At 44.3% G+C, this 23,928-nt stretch overlaps 1 protein-coding gene across 1 annotated transcript in view; it reads right to left on the reverse strand.

Annotated features, from left to right (window-relative positions):
* PITPNA (phosphatidylinositol transfer protein alpha) overlaps positions 1 to 23,928 on the reverse strand; it is a 51,352-nt gene that overhangs the window by 22,578 nt on the left and 4,846 nt on the right. Inside the window, exons 2-4 of the mRNA XM_075904502.2 lie at positions 20,713 to 20,743; positions 7,531 to 7,676; positions 2,784 to 2,875 (exon numbers count right to left, since the gene is read on the reverse strand). Of these exons, the coding sequence (XP_075760617.2) occupies positions 2,784 to 2,875; positions 7,531 to 7,676; positions 20,713 to 20,743 (269 nt within the window). The remainder of the gene's footprint in view (positions 1 to 2,783; positions 2,876 to 7,530; positions 7,677 to 20,712; positions 20,744 to 23,928) is intronic.

Genomic DNA, 23,928 nt, shown 5'->3' on the forward strand with positions numbered 1-23,928 from the left:
GCTACCTATTAATTTCATTTGGTGACCCCCAATGTTTCCTGTAATCTTTTCCGTACCTATTCAGATTTTTTCAATCCATACACATAAAAATGTATTCTGTGCACCAAGACACATGTGAATGTGCACCACAAACAGAAACAAACAAAACAAAAAAACATAGTTGTGTGCATTATGCTAATCAGCTGGATGGCATCTGAATCTTGAGTGGCCATACAAGTGCATAGTCTATAGGGAACACTGGTGACCCCTAGTCTTGTGTTATGGGAAGGAATAAATAACTCTTCCTTATTCACTTTCTCCATATCTCTCATGATTTTATATCTATCATATCACCCCTTAGTCTCTATCCCAAACTGAAAAGTCCCAATCTCATTAATCACTCCTCATTGGAAACTGTTCCATACCCTTAATTTTTGTTGCCCTTTTCTGAAATTTTTCCAATGCCAAAAGACCTTTCTAGAGATCTTACAATGTAGACATATCCAATAAGGCTTTGTTAAGCCTGAAAAAACTGACTAGATTCTTCTGGATAACCATTCTGACAGGTGCCCACTGTTGGATTCAAACATCCATTGAAACAAATACGTGAAGTTTTCTTTAAATTGTGACCATTTCAATACTCACTTCATGTGTTTTGATGTTCTCAGGTATATGAAATAATGCCAAGTATTCCTACTATGAATAAGATCCTCCGGAAAAGGGCTTTTTTTCCGGAGGATCGGGGCCAGTGTAGACGCTCTTTTCCGGCTTTTCTAAAAGCCGGAAAAAAGCGGCGGACATTTTTATTTAAATGCCGCGGGGGATATTTAAATCCCCCGCGGATTTCCCTATTACGACCTGTGAAATTAACATGCCCCTTTCGGAAAAGGGGCCAGTGTAGACGAGCCCTATATGTTTGAATGTAGTCTCAAACACAACAGCAATACATGCAGTTTAATCACATTCTGAAATTAGATTTAATTTTTTTCCTTTCTCTATTTCCTTTTCACTCACCCTCATTTATAAAAGAAGGAAATTCATGCAGAAAAAAAGCCATTAATGAAATAATGCAGTTAAAAATTTAAAGCGCAAAGGTCAGGAAATTGTGAATATTAGTTCCCAGAGCAGCTGTACTTCTGCCAAAGGATAAATTTAACAACATATCAAATAAACCCAATTACTACATAAACTCAAGGAGATCAAGTTACTGTTACTGTAGGAACGATAAATGATGAATATACATATAAAATGATCAGGACTAAGTTAACTGGTACACCACTCAAAATACAGTAAAAAAATCAAACAATGTAATGAACCATTAAAAAAAGAGAGAACAGAGAATCTCATATTGCCTCTATACAAATCCATGGTACACCAACATCTTGAATATTGTGTGCAGATGTGTCACCATCTCAAAAAAGATATATTGGCATTGAAAAAAACGTCAGGAAAGGACAACAAAAATGGTTAGGTGTATGGAACTGCTGCCATATGAGGAGAGATTAAGACCGGGACTTTTCAGCTTAGAATAGAGACAAATAAGGAGAGATGTGATAGAGGTCTATAAAATCATGACTAATATGAAGTAAATAAGGAAAAATTATTTATTTATTCCCATAACATAAGAACTAGGAGGTCACCAAATGAAATTAACAGGTAGGTTTAAAAACAAACAAAATGAAGTATTTCTTCATACAATGCACAGTCAACCTGTGGAACTCCTTGCCAGAGGATGTTGTAAAGACTAGGACTAACAGGGTTCAACAAAGAGCTAGATAATTTTATAGAGGGTAGGTCCATTAATGTCTATTAGCCAAGATGGGTTGGAATGGTATCCTCAACCCTCTGTCAGAGGCTGGGAATGGGTGACGGGGAGGAGTCACTTGATTCCCTGTTCTGTTCACTCCCTCTGGGGCACCTAGAATTGGCCACTGTTGGCAGACAGGATACTGGGCTAGATGGATGAATCAGTCTGGCTGTTCCTATATAGGATTTGTCCACTGAAGTTCTTAACCATGCTATGTAGCAACACTTTTTCCAGACTGATTTTAAATATTCTTTCCCATTAAAGTGAAAAGGGATTGTGTCATCTTCATAATCCACCTCAAGCTGATTCAAAGACACCATCTTAGAGTTCAGCAGAGTTCTAGTCCAACTGTTTGCTGGAAGAGATTTTATATTAGTAGTGGAATGCTATTGCTTTTCCAGGGAGACCCAAAAAGCCTGCTGCTCTAATGGCAACACACCATTTATAATGCCAGTTCCAATTTTACCACCCTGGATCTATCCTGCCACAGTGATTCTCACCAGTAAATGATAATACTGTTCCCTTCAAACTGCATTGAGCAAAAGATAACCAGGTCCTCACCAGCTCTTCTCTTGCACCATTTCCTTCAAATGTCTGACCAGAATTCTTCCACTGCACTACTGTTCATAACAGTGCGTGTCACACATGTGCTGCCAAGTCACTTGAATGACCATTCACAGTCCAGTCGTACCAGGGTTCTCCCTCTACCAACTCCCTTTCTCCAAACCTACAGTATCACATGCATTTCTTACTTCTGCCCCTTCTCACTCTAGCCTACCCTCAGACTATTTTGGACTCCTTGCTCATTAGCGGGAGCTCTGCACTGTCAACTTCAGGCAAGGACATTTCTTTTAACTCCCCTTTAGCTCTAACTAAGGTTTCGTTTTCCTGACCCACAGGAAGGGTTATGCGCTATAGGCAGGAGCAACATCAAAAACTTCCACTTTTTGGTTTAAAAAAAGGCATCCCCATGGTGCAGGCCTTCCACAGTACTCACCAGTCCTGCAGTAGGGGTAGGCATTCCATGCTTTCTCATGTATGTTCAGGGCTCCCTCTGGGGCCAGCATTCTCACAAATGACGGTACTTTGCTGCAGTTTGGAAACAGGAGAAGCAAGACTAACGTTTACACATCCATGTTCTAGTAACTGACTCAGACACTGCTTGATACAGGCAAGGCACCTACCCTGAAACAGACCCCATGCCCTGCATGTGTCTGTGTTTGCAGAGTCACGGTCACTAGGATTGTTCATTGTTCTGTTAGTAGGACACCCAGACACTGGCTGAATGCATACAAGCCAGATGCCTCTTACAAGAGAACAAGAGGACACCCGATGTTTAATGCAGGCTAACAACTTGGAAGCATTTTTCCATCCAAACTTCACCACCGTGATGGTGGATAACAGGGTTATAATTAATGGGTTTTGTATTTCCTCAGACAGCAGCCATGTCCATGATAGGAAGAGAACCCATTAGTGACACCTGGACTGTACAACTGGAGATAAGCTCTGATATTGTAACCTGAAGAATCAAAACCACTTAGCTCCTACCATCTTTCCCAACTATTAGTCTGCTCTCATGTCCATGGCCCCATAGCACAACCCAAGCTACTTACTCTTATTATTTCCAGCTATGCCTCACCATAACCTAACAGGGTGCAGAAAACATCTGAGCTTATCCCCCAGACTTTGGTCACAGCAGGATCGATAAGCCGCTGAAGGAAAATATTTCATACTGAGAGTCTCAAATTTTTATGCACGATGGACCACTTCCTAATAAAGAGCCCTGTGTATGCCTCCTGTCCTCACACCACCTCAGTCACCACCTCGTTTTCTATAAGGAAGCATCCCAGTGTCAAACAACCATTGCTTACATGGAAAACTAAGGCTAGCAAAGAGATTCATCCATTTTTAGCGCTTCACTGTTTTGCAAAGAACAAAAAGCTAGCATCGAGTAATTTAATTTCAAAGCCTTCTTCCTAGGTGCATGTGACAGAGGCTTATCTGTGATTCACTACTCTCTCAAGCCTGACTCACTACACCTAACACACTTGTCATAAGCTGTAAATAAAAGGTGGCATGTAAGATATCATCGGAAAACTAATACCTCACTGATTATTAACATTCTTGTGTGGGATGTGCACTTGGAGTATACAAAGAGTTATGAGTGTGTGCTGGAATTATATTCTTAAAATGTTTGGTAAGAAAAAGAATAAGCCCAGTCCACCCCTAGACAAAGATGTGTGTATTTGTCTGTTAGAGGCCAAGACAGCAAAAGTCTATCTAGAGCAGGGTGGGCAATAATTTTTGATGGAGGCCACTCCAAGATTTTGGTAAGTGGTCAAGGGGCACACTTTTCTATGGAGGCAGTGGGGATTGACATAGAAGTTGGGTGCAGGAGGGAACTCAGGGTAGGGGACTGAAGTATAGGAGAGGGTGTGGGTTCTGAGAGGAAATTTGGGTGCAGGAGGGGGTTGTGATTTGGGGCAGGATCCAGGAGGGGGTATGGGTGAAAGAGGATTCTGGCCTAGAGGAGAGGTACAGGAAGGGATGCAGGGTCTGGGAGTGAGTTGGGATTCCAGAGGCAGGTTATGGCTGGGAGGCATTTACTTTAGTGATGTAAAATCCCACTTAGTGTTTAACCAGTTAACCAATTAAAGGGGAGCAAGCAGGAGGGCTGTTCCAACCCTGCTGGAGTAGTCCCCTATCTCCTCACTGGGCTAGAGCACCTCCATCCCCTGCCCCCCCCCTCCAGGAAGGGGCTGCACAGGCCAGGATGCTGAAGCAGCCCTCTACCCCTTCCCCATGCCAAAAAGGCCTAGCCCAGAACACAGGGGCTTTATGGACTGCAACCCAGGGTCCTGGCTAAGGAGGCTCCCCTGGGCTGCAGTCTCTAATACCCCTTTCTAATGTGGCCCTGTTGCTGGGGCTGGAGGAGCCTGGCCTTTCCCCAGGCTGCAACAGCCCTGAGCCCCTGCACAGGGCTTATTAGGCAGCTGCATGGCCTCATAGGAAAAAAATCCTGTCAGGATGGGCAAACACCAAAATAAATTGTTCACGGAAGCTGTGGAATCTCCACCAATGGAGATTTAAGAGCAGGTTAGACAGACACCTGCCAGCAGTGTTCCCTCTACTTTTTCCCACCCGGGCAGAATGAATTTTGTTATGTGCACCATTACAGAGGGGATGTGCAACACATCACCTTCATATTGGTGCATACAGCAAAAATCATGTGGCGAGGTCGGGATCAAGGGGTTCTGAGTGTGGGAGGTGGCTCAGGCCTGGGGCAGGTACTTAGGATGCAACAGTGTGAGGACTCTGGCTTGGGTGCAGGCTCTGGGATGGGGCTAGGAAAGAGGGGCTTAGGGCTGGAACAGAAGGATGCAGGGGAGTGAGGGCTCCAGCTGGGTTTGGGTTATGAGGTTTAGGGTGAAGCAGGGTGCTCCAGGGCTACTGCAAGGACTACCTCCTCCCCACCCCACCCCCATACCTCTCTCTCCTTGCAGCAACAGCACCTGAGTGACAGCAGCACCTCTCCCAACCATGGCAGCTCCAATGCTGGAATGGCAGGATAGGCACTTCTATCATACCCTGGGGTAGGTTCAAGCCAGGGCTGAGCTGGAACCAGGCTGCCTGAGTCCAGGGCCAGGTTTGGGCCACAGCTGGGGCAGAGGTACCCCAACTACAGCACATTCCGTCGGGTGGAGCTGGGTGAAACTGCCAGGGCCACGGCTGGGCCCAGAGCAAGGAGAGAGGAACACCAGTCACAGCATGTTTGGTCTGGTATTGACTTCAGGCTGTCCCCCTCTTACTGCCCTGTCCACAGGAGGTTAGAGGCTGGACTAGCTGCAGTCCTCCATTAGCTGCAGCTGGTCCCTGGGCAGTTTCCTTGAGCATCTGTGCAGGGCAAAACAGGCAGCTGGGGGGCCATGCAGCTTACAGGGAACTTAGTCCTGCCATTTGTGCAGGGTCCCTTCCAATCCTATGATTCTGTCTTCACACAAGGTAAGCAAAACTATCAAGACAACGACAGTATGGCATCTACAGCCCAGGAAGCAGATAGCATTTTTCTATAAAAACATGGGGTCTTAACCTCAAATAAGTAATTGAATCATCTGATTGCAAACAATACAGGTTGGACCTCCAAAAACCGGGACTCTGTCGTCCTGCTAGACCACAGATGTTCCCAGACCAGAGAGTCCTGGCTGGGAGCCCCAGTGGCAAGAGGCTGCCAGCTCCGGCTGCGGGGCTGGGTGGGGGGATGCAGCAGCCTGGACTGGCAGCCGGGGGGGCAGCTAGGACTGGCAGCAGGGGATCTCCCCTGGTCTGGCAAATTCCCTTGTTTGAGCCGGTCAGGTCCCAGGGGTGCCAGAACAGAGAGATCCAACCTGTATTACAAAAGTATCAAGTAAGGTCTTCTCAAAGCTAATGACACCATGGTGATTAATAATATTATGAAATGTATGTAGTAAGTATTTGTATTTCCTCATATCCTGTTAACTGATTCCCTCCCCGACAGGAAGGGAGTCAGGTAGACAACTAGGCAAGGTATGACCAAAAACAAGGGATGCCCATTTCCATACAAATCAGGGGATCAGCGGTGCATGGGAAGGGAACAACAACATAAAGTCATTCTGAGTCTGGGGACACTCTGTTTAGGAAGCTATAAGCATTTAGGGAAAGGAATGCTGGCATCCACCTCTGGACAGACCCAGAGGCCACAGCTGCAGCCAGCTGAGAAAGACCAACAGGGCTGATGGAATTGAAGCGTGTAAGGTCCTTGAACACAGACTAACATAAGTTAGGTCTTAGCCATTGGGAAAATAGATTTCTACTTTTGTTTGTAAGGCTTTCTAATGATTTCTTCTACAGTACTTGGCATTTAACCTATGGCCCTCTTGTTAATAAACCTGTTTTATTTTTATGATAAACTAACTCAGTGCTGTGAAAGGAAGGATGGATTTATCCCAAGTTAAATAAATAAGCTGTAATGGGTTTTTATCACTTTAAAACACACTAACTTTAGTACCTCTCTGAATACTCCAGGATAGGGCTGATAATGGCAGAGCACAAGGTTTTGGGAAAATTTAGGACTGGAAGTCCGTTGGGGTCACCTCTGCCAGTAGTAGCCAAGCAGCAAGGCTATTGTGTTGTGAGCAGGCAGCTGGGCTCAGAGCAGTGAACCAGGGCTGCATGCTTGACTGCTGTCTGGAAGCATTCTGACAAGAGCACACCAGGAAAGCATATTGATACCCTTGGAACTACAAGGCAGATAGCGTGAATTCCCTCACAGGTCCAGATTGCACCCCAAATGTCACATCTAGCCCCATCTCTTCTGTACCTTTCCACCACCCTCATCCTCTGCAATTGTTCATCAGTTTCATGCTGATACCCTGAGATGTAGCTCCATCACCAACCCAACTCATGCTACATGACTACCTGTTTTCTTTTTCACCCCATGTTACTCCCCCACCCAAAAACCAGGGAGAGCTCTGAACTTCTCTTGTGATGGAGGGTGACAGCGTTAGTCCCACTGGCAACTGTTGCAGTCCAGGAAACAGTCCCTGGGTTCTTTTCTTTCACTGCAACAGCAACCCCTAGCATGGGCAGGTAGGATGACTGTTTCCAGTTGCTGTGAATCTATGAATGCTTGTATGAACTCTAACTATGTAGTAGTTTCCTAAATTGTACCCTATTTATACAGTTTCCTCACAGCTGTAAATAGGCCATTTCTCCATGCCACATACCTCTGTAAGTGGTAGATCTTGTGTGTGTACTGACCACGTTCTCCATCTCTCTCATAGGGTTCATTCATGAGAACCTCCACTCCTTCACCTCCACCAGTTTCATTTTTACTGGCTTCTGCCACAGAATACAGCTGTCCCACTTGATACTGAAGGAAGGAAGATATTATTGCAATAGTCATAATTCAGTTGGTGTCAACATAATTAAATTGCACAAAGCTGGGGACAAAAATAAATGGGATTTATGCCCCACTCCTAATATAGAACCATGTCAGATAGCTACCAAAATATGCACCTTTGAGGGATAGGTAGCACCTTTACAGCCATTTCCATCTTTTCACTCAGGACTTCCCCTAGGAACTTAAGAGTTAGCTTTCAAGAGTACAAGGAGAATGCCAACAGTGATGTTATATTCCAACCCTTGTATCAAATTCAAAGAAACTCAATACGTGGAGAAATTCACAAAGGAAATCAGAAATGAGAGATGACTGGGACATTTGGCTGCCATTTAGAAAATGTCAGGAAGACAATAGCTCTGCAGGCGTCAAGCCTAGGGATGTTAATTATCGGTTAATTTAATAGTCGATTAACCTAATTAATTCTTATTGGTTACTCAACTATTCTATAGTCCCCAGGAGTGGGGCTGACAGCCAGTGGATACAGAGGCAGCAGTGCAGGGTGGCAGCAGCTCCATTGGAAGGTGGGGGGCGGGAGGGGAGGCTGAGCTCCTGGACCCAGGACCAGGTATGAGCCAGAACTCAGTTCCTAATACACTTTAAATGCAGAGCCATAGCGGGAGTAGGTCCCGGGCCCAGCATGAGCCAGAACTGAGCTGGGTTGGGCTGCTGGCCAGCCTGCTAAAAAATTTAGTGGCTGGAAGGTGGGGATGGAAATGCGTGTAGTCTATAGCATTAACCGATAAGCTTTTGCTTATCAAGTTAGTCAGTTGACTGACTACACTATTAGATCCCTAGTCAAGCCCATTCATTTCTATTCACTGTATACAAAACCACATGTGTCTGCTCAGGTTGCATGCACAACATATATTTCACTAGCGCCCAACAGACCTACAACACTTTGCCTGAAGGATCCCAAGGCATCCTACAAAGATATTTTCCTTATGCATTTTCCAATTAAAGATAACCAACTGCGGGTGGCTTCGCTATCGTGCTCTCTGTATCTCGGGTATTCCTGAAATAAGAGGCTCACCCCACACAACGTATCCAAACCTGTTGTAAAAACCTTCTCTCCTGCTGGCACCACAGCCATTTTCAGACCTGCCTTAAAATCCCTTCACTGAATCCCAATTTGTCTTCTGAACCCAATGCAAGCTCCCTGCTCTCAGTCGAGGTCCTCCACACCTCTCCTATCTCTGCTCAATTTACTCTCCCACTTTTCATCCTTCAACCCACATATCTCCTTTCCCAAAACTCACTTCAAAGACCCTTACAAAAAGCTGCATCTGTGTTTTAAAATAACTGATCCAGTTTCAGCTTCCCAAATGACAATATGTTCCATATTTTCCTGGTTCTCTTCCCATATCATCTCCTCTTGGCCAAATTACATTGGCCCATTCTTTATTATGCATTCTATAAGCAAGCTCTTTCTGTACCCAACCCTACTCCTGGCTTTTGGCATTATATTAGCATGTAGAATACAAGCCTTAAACATCCAGTAACATTCCTGCTTAGCTCTTCAAGCCTCCTGCAAAGAACAGTAATTTGACAGTTTTAGCCCCCTTTCTCCAGCAGTTCTGGTCACTAAATTCAACACTATTTTACACTGTACAACCTTTTTCACATAAAGCATCTCCCAAAGCTTTTAAAAAGAATAGCAACAAGAAATACAAAAGGATAGAGGCAATAGAAGAGAGGCTAATCACAAGCAGATGTTCTGGGTGGCAGGAGCCATAATGAGACAGGCTCTCTCACTACCAGTGGCATGACTATGCACGGGAATGGAAAAGAGAGAATGATCAGGTGAAGCAAATCCATGAAGGTCCAAACTTGATGCAGAGTGGATATGGGAGCCAGTGGAGCGATCTGAGAATTAAGAAGTGTTATTAATCTGAAAGGAGATGTTCAAGATAAGGATGGAGAGTGACAGTTCAGAGGTGAGAGTATCAGAAGCAAAGGTGTGGTTGACTAAGGCAGTAAACAGAGAGCCTATTTAGAAAGTGGACAAGGCAATCAGCAGAATGCTAGATAGATCAAAATACATTAGCATCATAGTTGATGTGTGAATAAAAAGTTATATACAAACACAATGCAACAAAGGGATTTTCCCTGCCCAATACCCACTTTTCCCTCACCTAGGCAAAAAGTACAATGGTCCAGCACCCTCAGGACCTGAGCAGTCCCGAACCACGGAGTTTGCCTGACCAAGGGAGGTGGTCAAGGCTCCCCTCCCAGCTGTCAGCTCTGCTCCCCCACTGACCCAGCTGGAGATAGGCTGTCCTCCCCACCATGCTGGGGGCACCAGACCCCGTTGCCTCCAGCCCAGCTAGGGCTGTGCTCCCAGGTGCCACCAGCCCCACTGTCTCCGGCCCAAGTGGAGCGGCACTCAGTGGAACTGCACTCCCCACCAGCAGCCTCAGCTGGGGGCTCTGCTCTCCACCCCACCTTGCTGGCCCGCTGCTGTCGGAGCTGCATTCTACACTGCCAGCCCAGCCCCTGAACCTGGCCAGACAGGGCTTTCTGATCAATCTGTGGTCCCGCTGGACCATGGATGTTGGCTGGACCAGAGTGTTCTGGATTTTAGAGGTTTAACCTGTACTGAAGAAAAAGGATCAAGGATTAGTCATTGTTCAGTGTGCATACGCTAACGCCTAGTCCAGTGGTTCTCAAACTTTTTGGGCTCCGGAGCCCTTTACATGCGTAAAAATTTATGTGGAGCCCCAGTGGTCCACTGATTGTATGTGCTGTACCTATCGATGTTTCCAGTTTGTCAACTTTGCGCAGCCCCTGGAGATGTCTCATGGAGCCCTGGGGCTCTGCGGAGCAAAGTTTGAGAAACACTGGTCTAGTCTATTTACACCCTGAGCACTGTAGTTAGGTTAATCTAACCCGTGGGATACACACAGCTATGTTAGCAGAAGGATTCTTCTATTGATTTAACCACACCCAGAGAAAAACATTCCTTCTGTCAATACAGAAAGCGTGGACATCCTGGCACTGCAGCGCCATAGCTGTGCTGCTGTACATAAGAACATAAGAACGGTAGTACTGGGTCAGACCAAAGGTCCTTCTAGCCCAGTATCCTGTCTACCAACAGTGGCCAGCACCAGGTGCCCCATAGAGGGTGGACCGAAGACAATGATCAAGCGATTTGTCTCCTGCCATCCCTCTCCAGCCTCTGACAAACAGAGGCCAAGGACACCATTTTATCCCCTGACTAATAGCCTTTTATGGACCTAACCTCCATGAAATTATCTAGCTTCTCTTTAAACTCTGTTATAGTCCTAGCCTTCACAGCCTCCTCTGGCAAGGAGTTCCACAGGTTGACTACACGCTGTGTGAAGAAGAACTTTCTTTTATTCGTTTTAAACCTGCTACCCATTAATTTCATTTGGTGACCTCTAGATCTTCTCTTTAGGGAACTAATAAATAACTTTTCTTTATCGGCCCTCTCCACACCACTCATGATTTTATAGACCTCTATCATATCCCCCCTCAGTCTCCTTTTTTCTAAACTGAAAAGTCCCAGTCGCTTTAACCTCTCCTCATATGGGACCTGTTCCAAACTCCTAATCATTTTAGTTGCCCTTTTCTGAACCCTTTCCAAGGCCAAAATATATTTTTTGAGGTGAGGAGACCACATCTGTACACAGTATTCCAGATGTGGGCGTACCATAGTTGTATACAGGGGCAGTAAGATATTCTGGGTCTTATTAGGAAAGGGATAGATAATTCCTAGCATCCTATGCGCCTTTTTGACCACCACTGCACACTGTGTGAAAGTTTTCAGAGAACTGTCCACGATAACTCCAAGATCCCTTTCCTGATTTGTCGTAGCCAAATTAGCCCCCATCATACTGTACGTATAGTTGGGGTTATTTTTCCCAATGTGCATTACTTTACACTTAGCCACATTAAATTTCATTTGCCATTTTGCTGCCCAATCACTGAGTTTGGTGAGATCATCTTGGAGTCCCTCACAGTCTGCTTCTGTCTTGACTATCCTAAACAGTTTTGTATCATCTGCAAACTTTACTACCTCACTGCTGACCCCTTTCTCCAGATCATTTATGAATAAGTTGAAAAGGATTGGTCCCAGGACTGACCCTTGGGGGACACCACTAGTTACCCCTCTCCAATCTGAAAATTTACCATTTATTCCTATCCTTTGTTTCCTGTCTTTTAACCAGTTCTCAATCCAAGAAAGAACCTTTCCTCTTATCCCATGGCCATGTAATTTACACAAGAGCCTTTAGTGAGGGACCTTGTCAAAGGCTTTCTGAAAATCCAAGTATACTATATCTACTGGATCCCCCTTATCCGCATGCTTGTTAACCCCTTCAAAGAACTCTAACAGATTAGTAAGGCAGGATTTCCCTTTACAGAAACCATGTTGACTTTTGTCCAACAAATTATGTTCTTCTACATGCTTCACAATTTTATTCTTTACTATTGTTTCGACTAATTTGCCCGGTACTGAAGTTAGACTTACCGGTCTGTAATTGCCAGGATCACCTCTAGAGCCCTTTTTAAATATTGGTGTCACGTTGGCTACCTTCCAGTCATTAGGTACGGAGGCTAATTTAAAGGATAGGTTACAAGCTACAGATAATAGCTCAGCAATTTCCCATTTGAGTTCTTTTAGAACCCTTGGATGAATGCCATCTGGTCCCGGAGATTTGTTAACATTAAGTTTTTCTATTTGTTCCAAAACCTCCTCTAATGACACTTCAATCCGGGACAGTTCCTCAGATTCACCACCCACAAAGGACGGTGCAGATTTGGGAATCTCCCCAACGTCCTCAGCCGTGAAGACTGAAGCAAAGAAATCATTTAGTTTCCCTGCAATGGCTTTATCGTCCTTGATTGCTCCTTTTATAGCTTGATCATCTAGGGGACCCACAGGTTTTTTAGCAGGCTTCCTGCTTCTAATGTACTTAAACATTTTGTTATTTCTTTTTGAGTTTTTGGCTAGCTGTTCCTCAAAATCTTTTTTTGCTTTTCTTATTACATTTTTACACTTGATTTGACAGTGTTTATGTTCCTTTCTATTTATCTCACTAGGATTGGACTTCCACTTCTTAAAAGATACCTTTTTGTCCCTCACTGCTTCTTTTACATGGCGGTTAAGCCACGGTGACACTGTTTTAGGTCTCTTGCTATGTTTTTTAATTTGGGGTATACATTTAAGTTGGGCCTCTATTCTGGTGTCTTTAAAAAGTTTCCATGCAGCTTTCAGGGATTTGGCTCTAGTCACTGTGCCTTTTAATTTCTGTTTAACTAACCTCCTCATTTTTGTGTAATTCCCATTTTTGAAATTAAATGCCAGGGTGCTGGACTGCTGAGGTGTTCTTCCCACCACAGGAATGTTGAATGTTATTATATTATGGTCACTATTCCCATGCGGTCCTGTAACGGTTATTTCCTGGACCTGATCCTGCACTCCACTCAGGACTAAATCGAGAATTGCCTCTCCCCTTGTGGGTTCCTGCACCAGCTGCTCCAAGAAGCAGTCATTTAAGCCATTGAAAAATTTTATCTCCACTTCTCTTCCTGAGGTGACATGTATCCAGTCAATATGGGGGTAATTAAAATCCCCCATTATTATAGAGTTCTCTATTTTGGTAGCCTCTCTAATCTCCCTCAGCATTTCAATGTCAGTATCGCTGTCCTGGTCAATTGGTCGGTAATATATCCCTACTGCTAATTTCTTATTATTGGAGCATGGAATTTCTATCCATAGCGATTCTATGGAACATGTTGATTCATTTATTATTTTTATTTCATTTGATTCTACATTATCTTTCATATACAGTGCCACTCCGCCCCCACCCGGCCTGCTCTATCTTTTCGATATATTTTATATCCCGGTATGATTGTGTCCCACAGATTTTCCTCATTCCACCAGGTTTCAGTGATGCCTATTATGTCAATCTCCTCATTTAATACGAGGTACTCCAGTTCACCCATCTTATTAGTCAGACTCCTAGCATTTGTGTAGAAGCACTTAAAATTTGCCACTGCTTATTTGTCTGCCCTTCCCTGATGCATTGGATTCCTTTGAATGCGGTTGTTTGTCTGCTCTGGCCCATGGTTTGTTCTCTCCCCTCCTCTCTTTCTGACTACAGCTTAGAGAGTCTCTATCAATGGATTCGCCTCTAAGAGAAGTCTCCCTCCGATTTACGTGCATCTCCGCACCAATCGGCTTTCCCCCATCTCTTAGTTTAAAAACTGCTCTACGGCCTTTTTAATGTTTCGTGCCAGCAGTCTGGTTCCACCCTGGCTTAGGTGGAGCCCATCCTTCCTGTATAGGCTCCCCCTCTCCCAGAAGTGTCCCCAGTTCCTAATAAATCTAAACCCCTCTTCCCTACACCATCGTCTCATCACATTGAGACTCTGAAGCTCTGCCTGCCTACCTGGCCCTGCGCGTGGAACTGGAAGCATTTCCGAGAATGCCACCATAGAGGTCCTAGATTTCAGTCTCTTTCCTAGCAGCCTAAATTTGGCCTCCAGGACATCTCTCCTACCCTTCCCTATGTCATTGGTACCGACATGTACCACGACCACCGGCTCCTCCCCAGCACTACACATAAGTCTATCTAGATGCCTCGAGAGATCCGCAACCTTCGCACCAGGCAGGCAAGTGACCACACGGTTCTCTTGGTCATCACAAACCCAACTATCTATGTTTCTAACAATCGAATCACCCACTACTAACACCTGCCTCCTCCTAACTGGCATTCCCTCCTCCTCAGAGGTATCCTCAGTGTGAGAGGATACCACAACATCCTCTGGGAGGAGGGTCCCAACTACGGGATGGTTTCCCTCTGCTCCCATTGAATGCCCTTTTCCCTTGAGATTTTCATCCTCCTTAAGAGCACTGGGGCTCTCAGACTGGAGGTGGGACAGTACTACAGTGTCCCGGAAAGACTCATCAACATATCTCTCTACCTCCCTTAGCTCCTCCAGTTCAGCCACCCTGGCCTCCAAAGCCCAAGCTCGGTCTCTGAGGGTCAGGAGCTCCTTGCAATGAGTGCACACATACGCCACCCGCCCACAGGGCAGGTAATCATACATGTTACACTCGACGCAATAAACAGGATAGCCCCCACTCTGCTGCTGGGCTTCTGTCTCCATTTTTCTAATGAATACGTTTAGGTGTAAATGGGATTCTTTTTAAAACCTCTGGAATATAGATTATTCTAAGAGTTATGTTTTAAAGAAGGCCCGAAGTCACTAGTGCCCTCTAACCTCCCCCTCTAAACTCCCTCTCCAAACTCTCCTGTTAACTGTTCCTGTTCACAAGCTCCCTGGTCGCTGAGTCACGGGCTTATATAGCTCTGGTAGCCCCTCCCCCTGACTGAGGCTCAGCCAATTAACAGGCTTCTAGGTTTCACCTTTTAGAAGCTCCTTCAAACAAACAATCAAACAAACCACCAAACAGACAAACACAAGCTCAGAAAACAGCAAATAACTCCCCCCACACACACACACACACACACTTCAGACAGCCACTTACCACAAAGGTCCCGTTTTTACTCCCTCCCTTACTGTAAGGCATGCACCCCTCACACAACATAAGCAGGAGACGGATCAAAAAGCCTACCAAGTGAAACCAGCAGTGAGTGCAGAGCTCTCACTTCCAGGCACAGCAGCAGCTGTTTGAAGAGAAGCACTGCCATCCCTGCTAAATTCTGTTGCCAGAGCATCCGACATAAATGCAGCCTGTACACACTGCGGGCTTCTTCCATCAAGTAGTAACAGAATAAGAACAAATTTAGAAAGTAACAGCAAAGATCTGGTCCCACTGAATGGGAGCTGATGTTGTGCCAAGGGTGCGTCTAGGCCTCCTTCTCTTGTGTAGCTAGGGATGAGTCCGAGCACTCCAGAGCAGATATACTCAGGTTCAGGCTTCCTTCCCAGTCCCTTTCAGCTGCACATTGGCAGAATCACTGATTCCGTGAAGAGGTGTCCCAGAATAAAAACACTGATTTCTGCAATGACTTCTCTCCCCGTGTAGTGAAATGGAAAGTTCAGTCAGAGCCCTTCCCTCAGATGCAATTTTTGCTGCAGCTCCCTCACTGCCACCATTGGCCTGGGCCCTCCCTCCCCCCCCCATGTCAGAATGTCCCATCTTCTGACTTTTCACACACTACGTTCCCTATGGTTTCCTGAGGCTGGCCCATAAAAGCAGAACATACAGTTCTCTCCAACAGAGAACTCAGTGGAGTTATGAAACAGGAGTTCATTTCAGAGAAGAATATCTTGTATTTCCTTTGCTAGAGAAAGCATCATCAACTCAGCAAGTCAGCACTGGAAAGATGACCAGACAGAATGGCTCTGCCGTGTGTCTCTAGGACAGGTCTTGGGGAAGTGCAAATTAATCCCTTTCAGTAACAGTCTCAGTCATTCCACCTTAGGTATACAAGTCAAAGTTCAAGCCCTAAGACAATCAGCCAATTGGGCTGGCATCTTCACCCTTTAATCTTCTCTGGTATTTCTGATCCTTTAATCCCATTCATACAAAGGTAGGATATCCAGATAAACCTGTCTGTTAAATTCGAGCAGATCCCAGAGAATCTGCTGAGGTAGGTTAAAAGAAAGAGTGCCCTTCAAAAGAGTGATTCCTAGAACGGCTCAGAAGATTAGACACAATACACAAACATGCTTTTGGGATTCCTGAGAGCTCTCTCAACTTCCACAGACAATCTACTGCAGAATCTGCACTCTAAGACCTCTCACACAGAGATCAGAGTCCACTGTATTAGGAGAATTCTGACCTTGTCCATGGAGTTCAATACAGCCAGCCTCTTTGGGGAAAAAAGCTGTTCCCTAGAAGCAGCTTAGAACTTAATACGGAAATAAAAGAATCCTTTATGTTTGGCAAGCTCCTTCCCATGTGAGAGGAACAAGGAGGCGGCAGAGAACCTGTATGCACACTGCTTTAATCCATAACACTTTCAAAGCAGCAGCTGGTCAGACACCCACACACAGCTGGCCAAGTCTGTGCATCCAATATTGCAAATCTTAGAAACGTAAAGAGCTCAAACAGCTAGATGAAAAGTAAAGTGATGTTGGTCCAATATGCCAATACCAAAGAGAGAGATTCACAGAAAGACATCACAGGAGAACTTATCTGCTCCCTGACAACGGAAAGTTGCATCTACAACCCAGAATTTTTTTCCAGTCTACATTCAGCAGACTCATGGTCCAACAGATCCACACTCTGGAAGCTTTTCCTGATATTCAGCCTAAATTCTCACACCTTATTCATACTTATAGTCCTTGAATCATAGATTGTCACATTCTCATTTGGGCAAATTATTTAGTATTCAGCTGTTATTTTTTTTCTCCTCAGAAGCCCCAAATCCTCCCCTGGTTGTTTTCTCTCAGCTCTCTCCACTTTTATGTGCCCAGAGGAACACAAAATTCAAAGTGCATCATATAAGAACCATATAGACCAACTCTCTCTTCCCTGCTCCAGTCCACAATGCCTCAATACCACATCAGCTTTTCACATACATTGGCAATGGCTCTCAGGCAGCAGTTAGCACACTAGGGTTTAGACTACAGGGTTTAGACTACAGTTTAGACTACAAGGTTTTGTGGACAAAAGTGGATTTTTGTGGACAAAACTATACCTGCGCCTACACTGCCGTTGAGTTCTGTCGACCCAACGTTGACAGAACTCAGCAATTTTGTCGACGGCTGTAATCCTCATTCTACGAGGAATAATGCCTTTTGTCAACAGAGTTCTGTCGACAGAAGGCATTATTGCATCTACACTGTCCTTTGCGTCTACACTTTCATGTTGACGAAGTGGCTTGCTTTGTCAATAGAACTGGATGTAGTCTAGACGCTCTCTGTCGACAGAAGCTTTGTCGACAGAAGCCTGTAGTCTAGATGTACCCTGGGTGTCCAGCTGCCAGGATAGATTTCCATCTATTAAACTGAAGTTGGAATTAAATTCTCATCTGATTAATCCATTTGTACTTCAAATCTGCCAATCACTAAATCCATAAAACAGTATCACGAGTCTAATGAGAGCTTTGTGCATAAGGGTGAATCTACAATAGCAATAAAGATGAAGGAGTTAATATACTTCCTGCAGCCTGGAAACTGAGCCCTAAGAGCAGCAAATAGCCCAGCCAGCATCCTCTCTCCCAGGATTAGGAGTAGAGGGCCCATCAACCTTGGCAGGCATGAACAAGTAAGCATTCCTTCACCTGGGATTGAGAGGCAACAGTAATCATGTTCACTTTCCTGTGGCTTTGAACATCACCAAATTCTTATAAACAAGAAGGGACAGGACCTGGGTCCATGATGTGCTTATCAGCCAGGCTAGATTACAAGACAGTCTTTGCCAATTATGTCAGAATGCCATCACTCATTGCAAAGGAAGGGCATCCCAAGGATGGGATAGTGGAGGTCTATCCCAAGACAGCATTTAACTGGGCAACCCAAAGTATCATCAACTTGATATCACCTCAGGATGTAACTGCTTGAAATTCTATTCTCTTTTCGGGCAGCAAGAAGTCAATGAGGAAAGCCCCCCACCTGCTCCTCACATTACAGACTTCTAAACAGATTTAGAACTGAATAAGGATGTAAAATCCCATTTAAAATGTTAACCAGTTAAACTTTATGTTTAACCAATTAACTGCCCAATGCGGTACCATGGCCATGGCCAGGCCAGGCGCCAGTTAATGGTAAGCATCACTCAGTTACACCAATAAGGATGGTGCTTACCAGGCAACTGGTTACCCGGTTACATCACTGGAACTGAACGCACTGCAATTCTGTATTCCTTCACTCCAGATTAACAAGCTCACGACTACAGGGCATCCTCAGTCTCAGAACACAACCTTCTCAGACACAAAGGGTGTCAAAAGACAGAAGTCTTTACATTGCCTGAAGTCTCCACTTTCTACTGGAGATGTGAACGGGTAACCAGTTAACTGCTTACTGGGTAAGCATCCCCCTTACCAGGGGATGCTTACCGGGTAACGGTTAATCAGTTCCCAGGAGCAGCCCTCTGCCTATGATCTGCAACGGGCAAATGGCGATTCCAGCCCTTTTGAACCCCTGCATGCTGGAGCCAGGAACCGGCCCTGGCAGCCAGCCTCATGTAGCTGGGGCCAGGAGTCAGCCCTGGCCCCGCATAGGGCTGGGAGCAGGAGCCCTGCGGGCTGGGGGAGCTGCTCCAACCATCCTGGAGCCATCCACCCCCGAGATTCCACTTAGTCAGTTAACCGGTTAAGTAGTTATACGTTAGGTCAACCTAACGTTTAACTTATCAATCAGAATTTTACATCCCTACTTTCTACACATAGACAACCTACATTTCTAAACATACATTAAACTGAATAAATCAGCAAGGAGAGAAATAAAACACCAGCAATAGTTTCACTTAACCCTGGTAAAGCTGAATCCCAGTGTCAAGAAACTTAAAGAAGCATAAGCCCTGTTCAGTTCCATCAAATCCAATCTCCTGAGGGCAGGGGGCAGAGCATATTCTAGCCCTTTGGCACGTCTACGTTGGGACTATCTGGCTCTCTCCAAATAGTCTCAGGGCTAGCATCGTCTTGCTACCAGAAGGGTTTCCTCACATTCAGGCTACTTTTTCCTTTCATTGATTAAATTCCTTTGCTCCTAATTATACCCCCTTGCATACTCCTAAATGACTCCCCTTCCATCTGGATGTTTACGTATTTTGGATACCTGCAGAATCATCTCGGCTGCCAAATACTGCTTAATCAAGATATTGCTTCATTAACTCTTTCCATCTTTCCTATAACTCATTCTCTTCCCCCTGACCATTTCTGTTGCTTTTCTGAGTACTCGTCAGTATGTGGGAATGAGATGCCAAATTCTGAGGCAATCTTCTAGGTGCAGTCACATTCCAACTGCCTTTCACAGAGGCAGGATTTCAAAGTCTTCAAAAGTTTTACTTTGCACAGTTGCCATAAAGAAAGAGAACAGGTTCAGGCAGGGATGTAAAATTTAGATTATTTGGCTAATAGAATAGTCGATGTAATTTGTATCGAGTATTTGATTAGTCGATAGGGTACTTCCAGGGCTGTTGCTACACTTAAAAGACGGAGGTGTTGCGGGGAGCACAGGGTGAACTCACTGGTCCTGTGCTCCCTGCAACATTTCAAAGCGGCAGCACAACATGGAGCCCGGGGTCAGCTGGGGACTTTTAATCCCCAACTGACCCCAGGTTCCACACAGTGCTGCCACTTTTAAATGCCGCATACAGCCCGGGCCAGCTGAGAACTCCCATCCGGCCCCAGGCTCCACGTGGCACTTCTGCTTTGAAGCACCCCTTCCTCTCCTCCCACTTGCTGCCTCTTTCTGATAGAAGCAGCAAGGGTGAGGAAAGCGACTAGTTGTTCGCATCTCTAGGATCAGGTTCACATCCCTACTGCGGTGTTTAAAAATCACTACAGCTGGTCATGGTTAACTATATGGTGGACAACAGGATTGACCACAGACCCTGACAATTTTAAACAGTCCTCGTCTACACTGAATGTTTAATGTTGTTAATTAACATATTTTAAACAATTAAATTTGCTGTGCAAACAAACCCAGATTAAGAGGAACCTCGGAGTTATTAAAATTTCCTTATGTAAAAAGAAAAATGAATGCATAACACAAAAAAGGAAGTTGTGCTTTGGAACAATCCAGCAAATCCAGGTTTAAAGAAGTAATTGATGGATCTGAAAACACCTTATAGGAGGAAGGATAGTATCAACCTCAATTTAGAGATGGGATAAGTTAAATGATTTGCCTAAAGCCACAAACCGAGTCAATAGAAGAGCTGGGAACACAAACCCAACACCCAATCCTGAGTCTTAAACACTGAATCATACGGTTTAATGATGATCCTGAAAATGGATACATTTGTCTTGCACATCCAGACTTTGTCAGTTTCTCAGTTATAAGCATAAACATAGTTTTGTTTAAAACAAAAGTCCTAAGAGGAAGTGGCAGGAAAAGGACTTACCTCCTCCACAGACACAGGCAGAATGACACGACTGCAAAAGAACACAAAACAGGAAATGAACTGCAATCCTTATAACTTGCACCACTTAGAACACACAAAAGTTTCATACTGCAAACATAGAAACACTTGTTCCTGGCAGTCTCCAGAATACTGTGTGATATATCATTTTCCTTTCCAGTGTCTTTCCCAGTGCTTGCTGCCTTGCATTGCTCAGATAGTAAAATATCCTAATAGTGATGTTTTATACAAACATAATGATGTCTTCTCAAAGTACTTTATAAGTCACACAAACCACTTCAGCCCCTACTGAATTCCAATAGCTGTTTAACAGCATATAGCAACATTAGATAATAGTATGCCAAGAAGTAAAGAGGTCCTAGGTACTATCAACTATTTTGGGGAGAGGTATTTAAAGAGACAATGTAATTACTTACATACATTCCAGTCCCTTATCCTTGCAAGACATTTCTCAGGCTTTTCAATAAAGCAGCAAGGACCATGGTTTTATGACTCATTCTGTAGATAGCTAGTATAGCACACCCTGTGCCAATGCTAGAGCACTGTTTCAATGCTGACTCAGAAGAGTGATCATTACAATCCCAAACACCACCACTTCTTGTGTTCTCTGGTTTCCTTGTAGGTCTATGCAAAAGCTGATCAGGGTCAACTCTAAATAGATTGCAAGATCTGATAAATGTGGTAGTAAAAGTGTAATAAGTGAACAAGCCTTACTGAGAGAGTCAGCTTTCCAATTCCTCCCTCATAATCCCCATCTTCATGGGTGATGAGCAGGTATCACAACAACAACAAAAAGAATAAAGCTCTTATATGGGACTTGACTTAGATTTCAAAGAGCTTTTTTTCAAAAAAAAGGTCAGGGTGGAGAAATTGAGGCAAGCAGAGGTTAGAGACTTGCCCAAGGTCACCCAGCAGTCTGATGGCACAGCTAAGAATAAAATCCATGGCCTCTGAGTCCCATCCAGTGCCCTATCCACTAGACTTCACTGCCTCCTTAGTAGTTCTTCTATTCTCTCTATACTAATAAATATTCAACCCAACATTTGCCATCTCCCCAATGTAGATCAAGTTGGTGGGAATAACACTTAAGGTATTTAGTGCAAAGAACTAGCAAAGGCAGAAAGACCTGTAATTGAGTGAAATTGGAAGAGAGTTTGAGATTTCTTGCTATGGTCAGAATTTCCACAGAACTGCTGACTACACCTTGAATTCCTTCCTTTGCCCACCCTACTCTTTCATTCAAATTCTGCCTTCCAGGATGCCCACTAATATCAACTCACATCAGTTAAAGCACACTTACTCGTGCATGAGAGCTGTGCTTTCCAACCCACTCTGAAGCAGTAGCTAACTAGCCACACACTCCTGGCCAAATAGACATGTGTGCGGCTAGTGGCTAGCCATGGTGTCCAACATGCATTAGTGCCTTAAAAAAGGGCTATGCTCTAAATTCAGGCCACCCTCTGGGTCTCCCAATATACTAGATCTCTAGTCTGAGTGGTCTTTCTATGCAGATTGTAAAATGTTTGGATAGTGACTAATAAATAGGTAACTCTCCGTGATATTCTTATCAATAAACTAGGCAAATACAACTTAGATGGGGCTACTATAAGGTGGGTTCATAACTGGCTGGATAACCATACTCAGAAAGTAGTTATTAATGGTTCACAATCCTGCTGGAAAGGTATAACAAGTGGGGTTCTGCAGGGGTCTGTTTTTGGGATGGGCTCTGTTCAATAACTTCATCAACGACTTAGATATTGGCATAGAAAGTACGCTTATTAAGGTTGCAGATGATACCAAGTTAGGAGGAGTTGCGACTGCTCTGGAGGATAAGGTCTTAATTCAAAATGATCTGGACAAATTGGAGAAATGGTCTGAGGTAAACAGGATGAAGTCGTCAAATGCAAAGTGCTCCACTTAGGAAGGAACAATCAGTTTCACACAGTCGCTTCCCATTCTGTATGTCTAGGAAGGAGTACGGCAGAAAGGGATCTAGAGGTTATAGTGGACCACAGGCTGAATATGAGTCAGTGTGATGTTGTTGCAAAAAAAGCAAACATGATTCTGAGATTCATTAACAGGTGTGTTGTGAGCAAGACACAAGTCGTCATTCTTCCACTCTACTCTGTGCTAGTTAGGCCTCAGTTGGAGTACTGTGTCCAGTTCTGGGCACAGCATTTCAAGAAGATTGTGGAGTAATTGGAGAGGGTCCAGAGAAGAGCAACAAGAATGATTAAAGGTCTAGAGAACATGACCTATGAAGGAAGGCTGAAGGAATTGGTTTTGTTTAGTTTAGAAAAGAGAAGACTGAGGGGGGACATGATAGCAGTTTTCAGGTATCTAAAAGGGTGTCATGAGGAGGAGGGAGAAAACTTGTTCATCTTGGCCTCTGAGGATAGGACAAGAAGCAATGGGCTTAAACTGCAGCAAGGGAGGTTTAGGTTGGACATTAGGAACAAGTTCCTATCAGGGTAGTCAAACATTGTAATAAATTGCCCAGGGAGGTTGTGGAATCTCCATCTCTGGAGACATTTAAGAGTAGGTTAGATAAATGTCTATCAGGGATGGTCTAGACAGTATTGGGTCCTGCCATGAGGGCAGGGGACTGGACTCGATGACCTCTTAAGGTCCCTTCCAGTCCTAGAATTCATTCTATGATTCAGTAAACGATAAAATAAGTTACAGCTGACATGAATCATGGGCAGGTTGAAATCACAGAGGTATTTTCCAGAATGTAATAGTGCACCAAATTAAGGAGTTAAATAAAAACAGGGATATGGTCAAAAACAAGTTATAGATGTATATACATAGCAATGAAAAAAAATCTTCAAAACAGATTGACTAGCATTGTGTGGTACTGTAATGGAATAGGAGCTTGGCCTAAGCATTACTGAAATGTGAAGAGATGACCAAAAAAAACCCCATAATTATGACCTGGAATACTAATTCCGGTGTATAAAATATATAAGGAAGCCAGATTAGGTCAGAGATGGAGGAATAGATCTTTACCTAAAATATTCCAAAAAGCAGAGTGGAGATGACCCATGGAGCAACACACACTATGTATAAAAATCAAAACTCAAGGTAATACCACCAGCCTCCGCATCAAGAAAATAATATTGAGCTCACAAAGTTGAAGGACACCAAAAAGCCAATAAGGTAGGAATAGTTTATGATTCCAGCTACCCATGAAGAGAA

This window comes from Pelodiscus sinensis, chromosome 21 (genome assembly GCF_052426305.1).
Source record: "Pelodiscus sinensis isolate ZL-2025 chromosome 21, ASM5242630v1, whole genome shotgun sequence".
Lineage (NCBI taxonomy): Eukaryota > Metazoa > Chordata > Testudines > Trionychidae > Pelodiscus > Pelodiscus sinensis.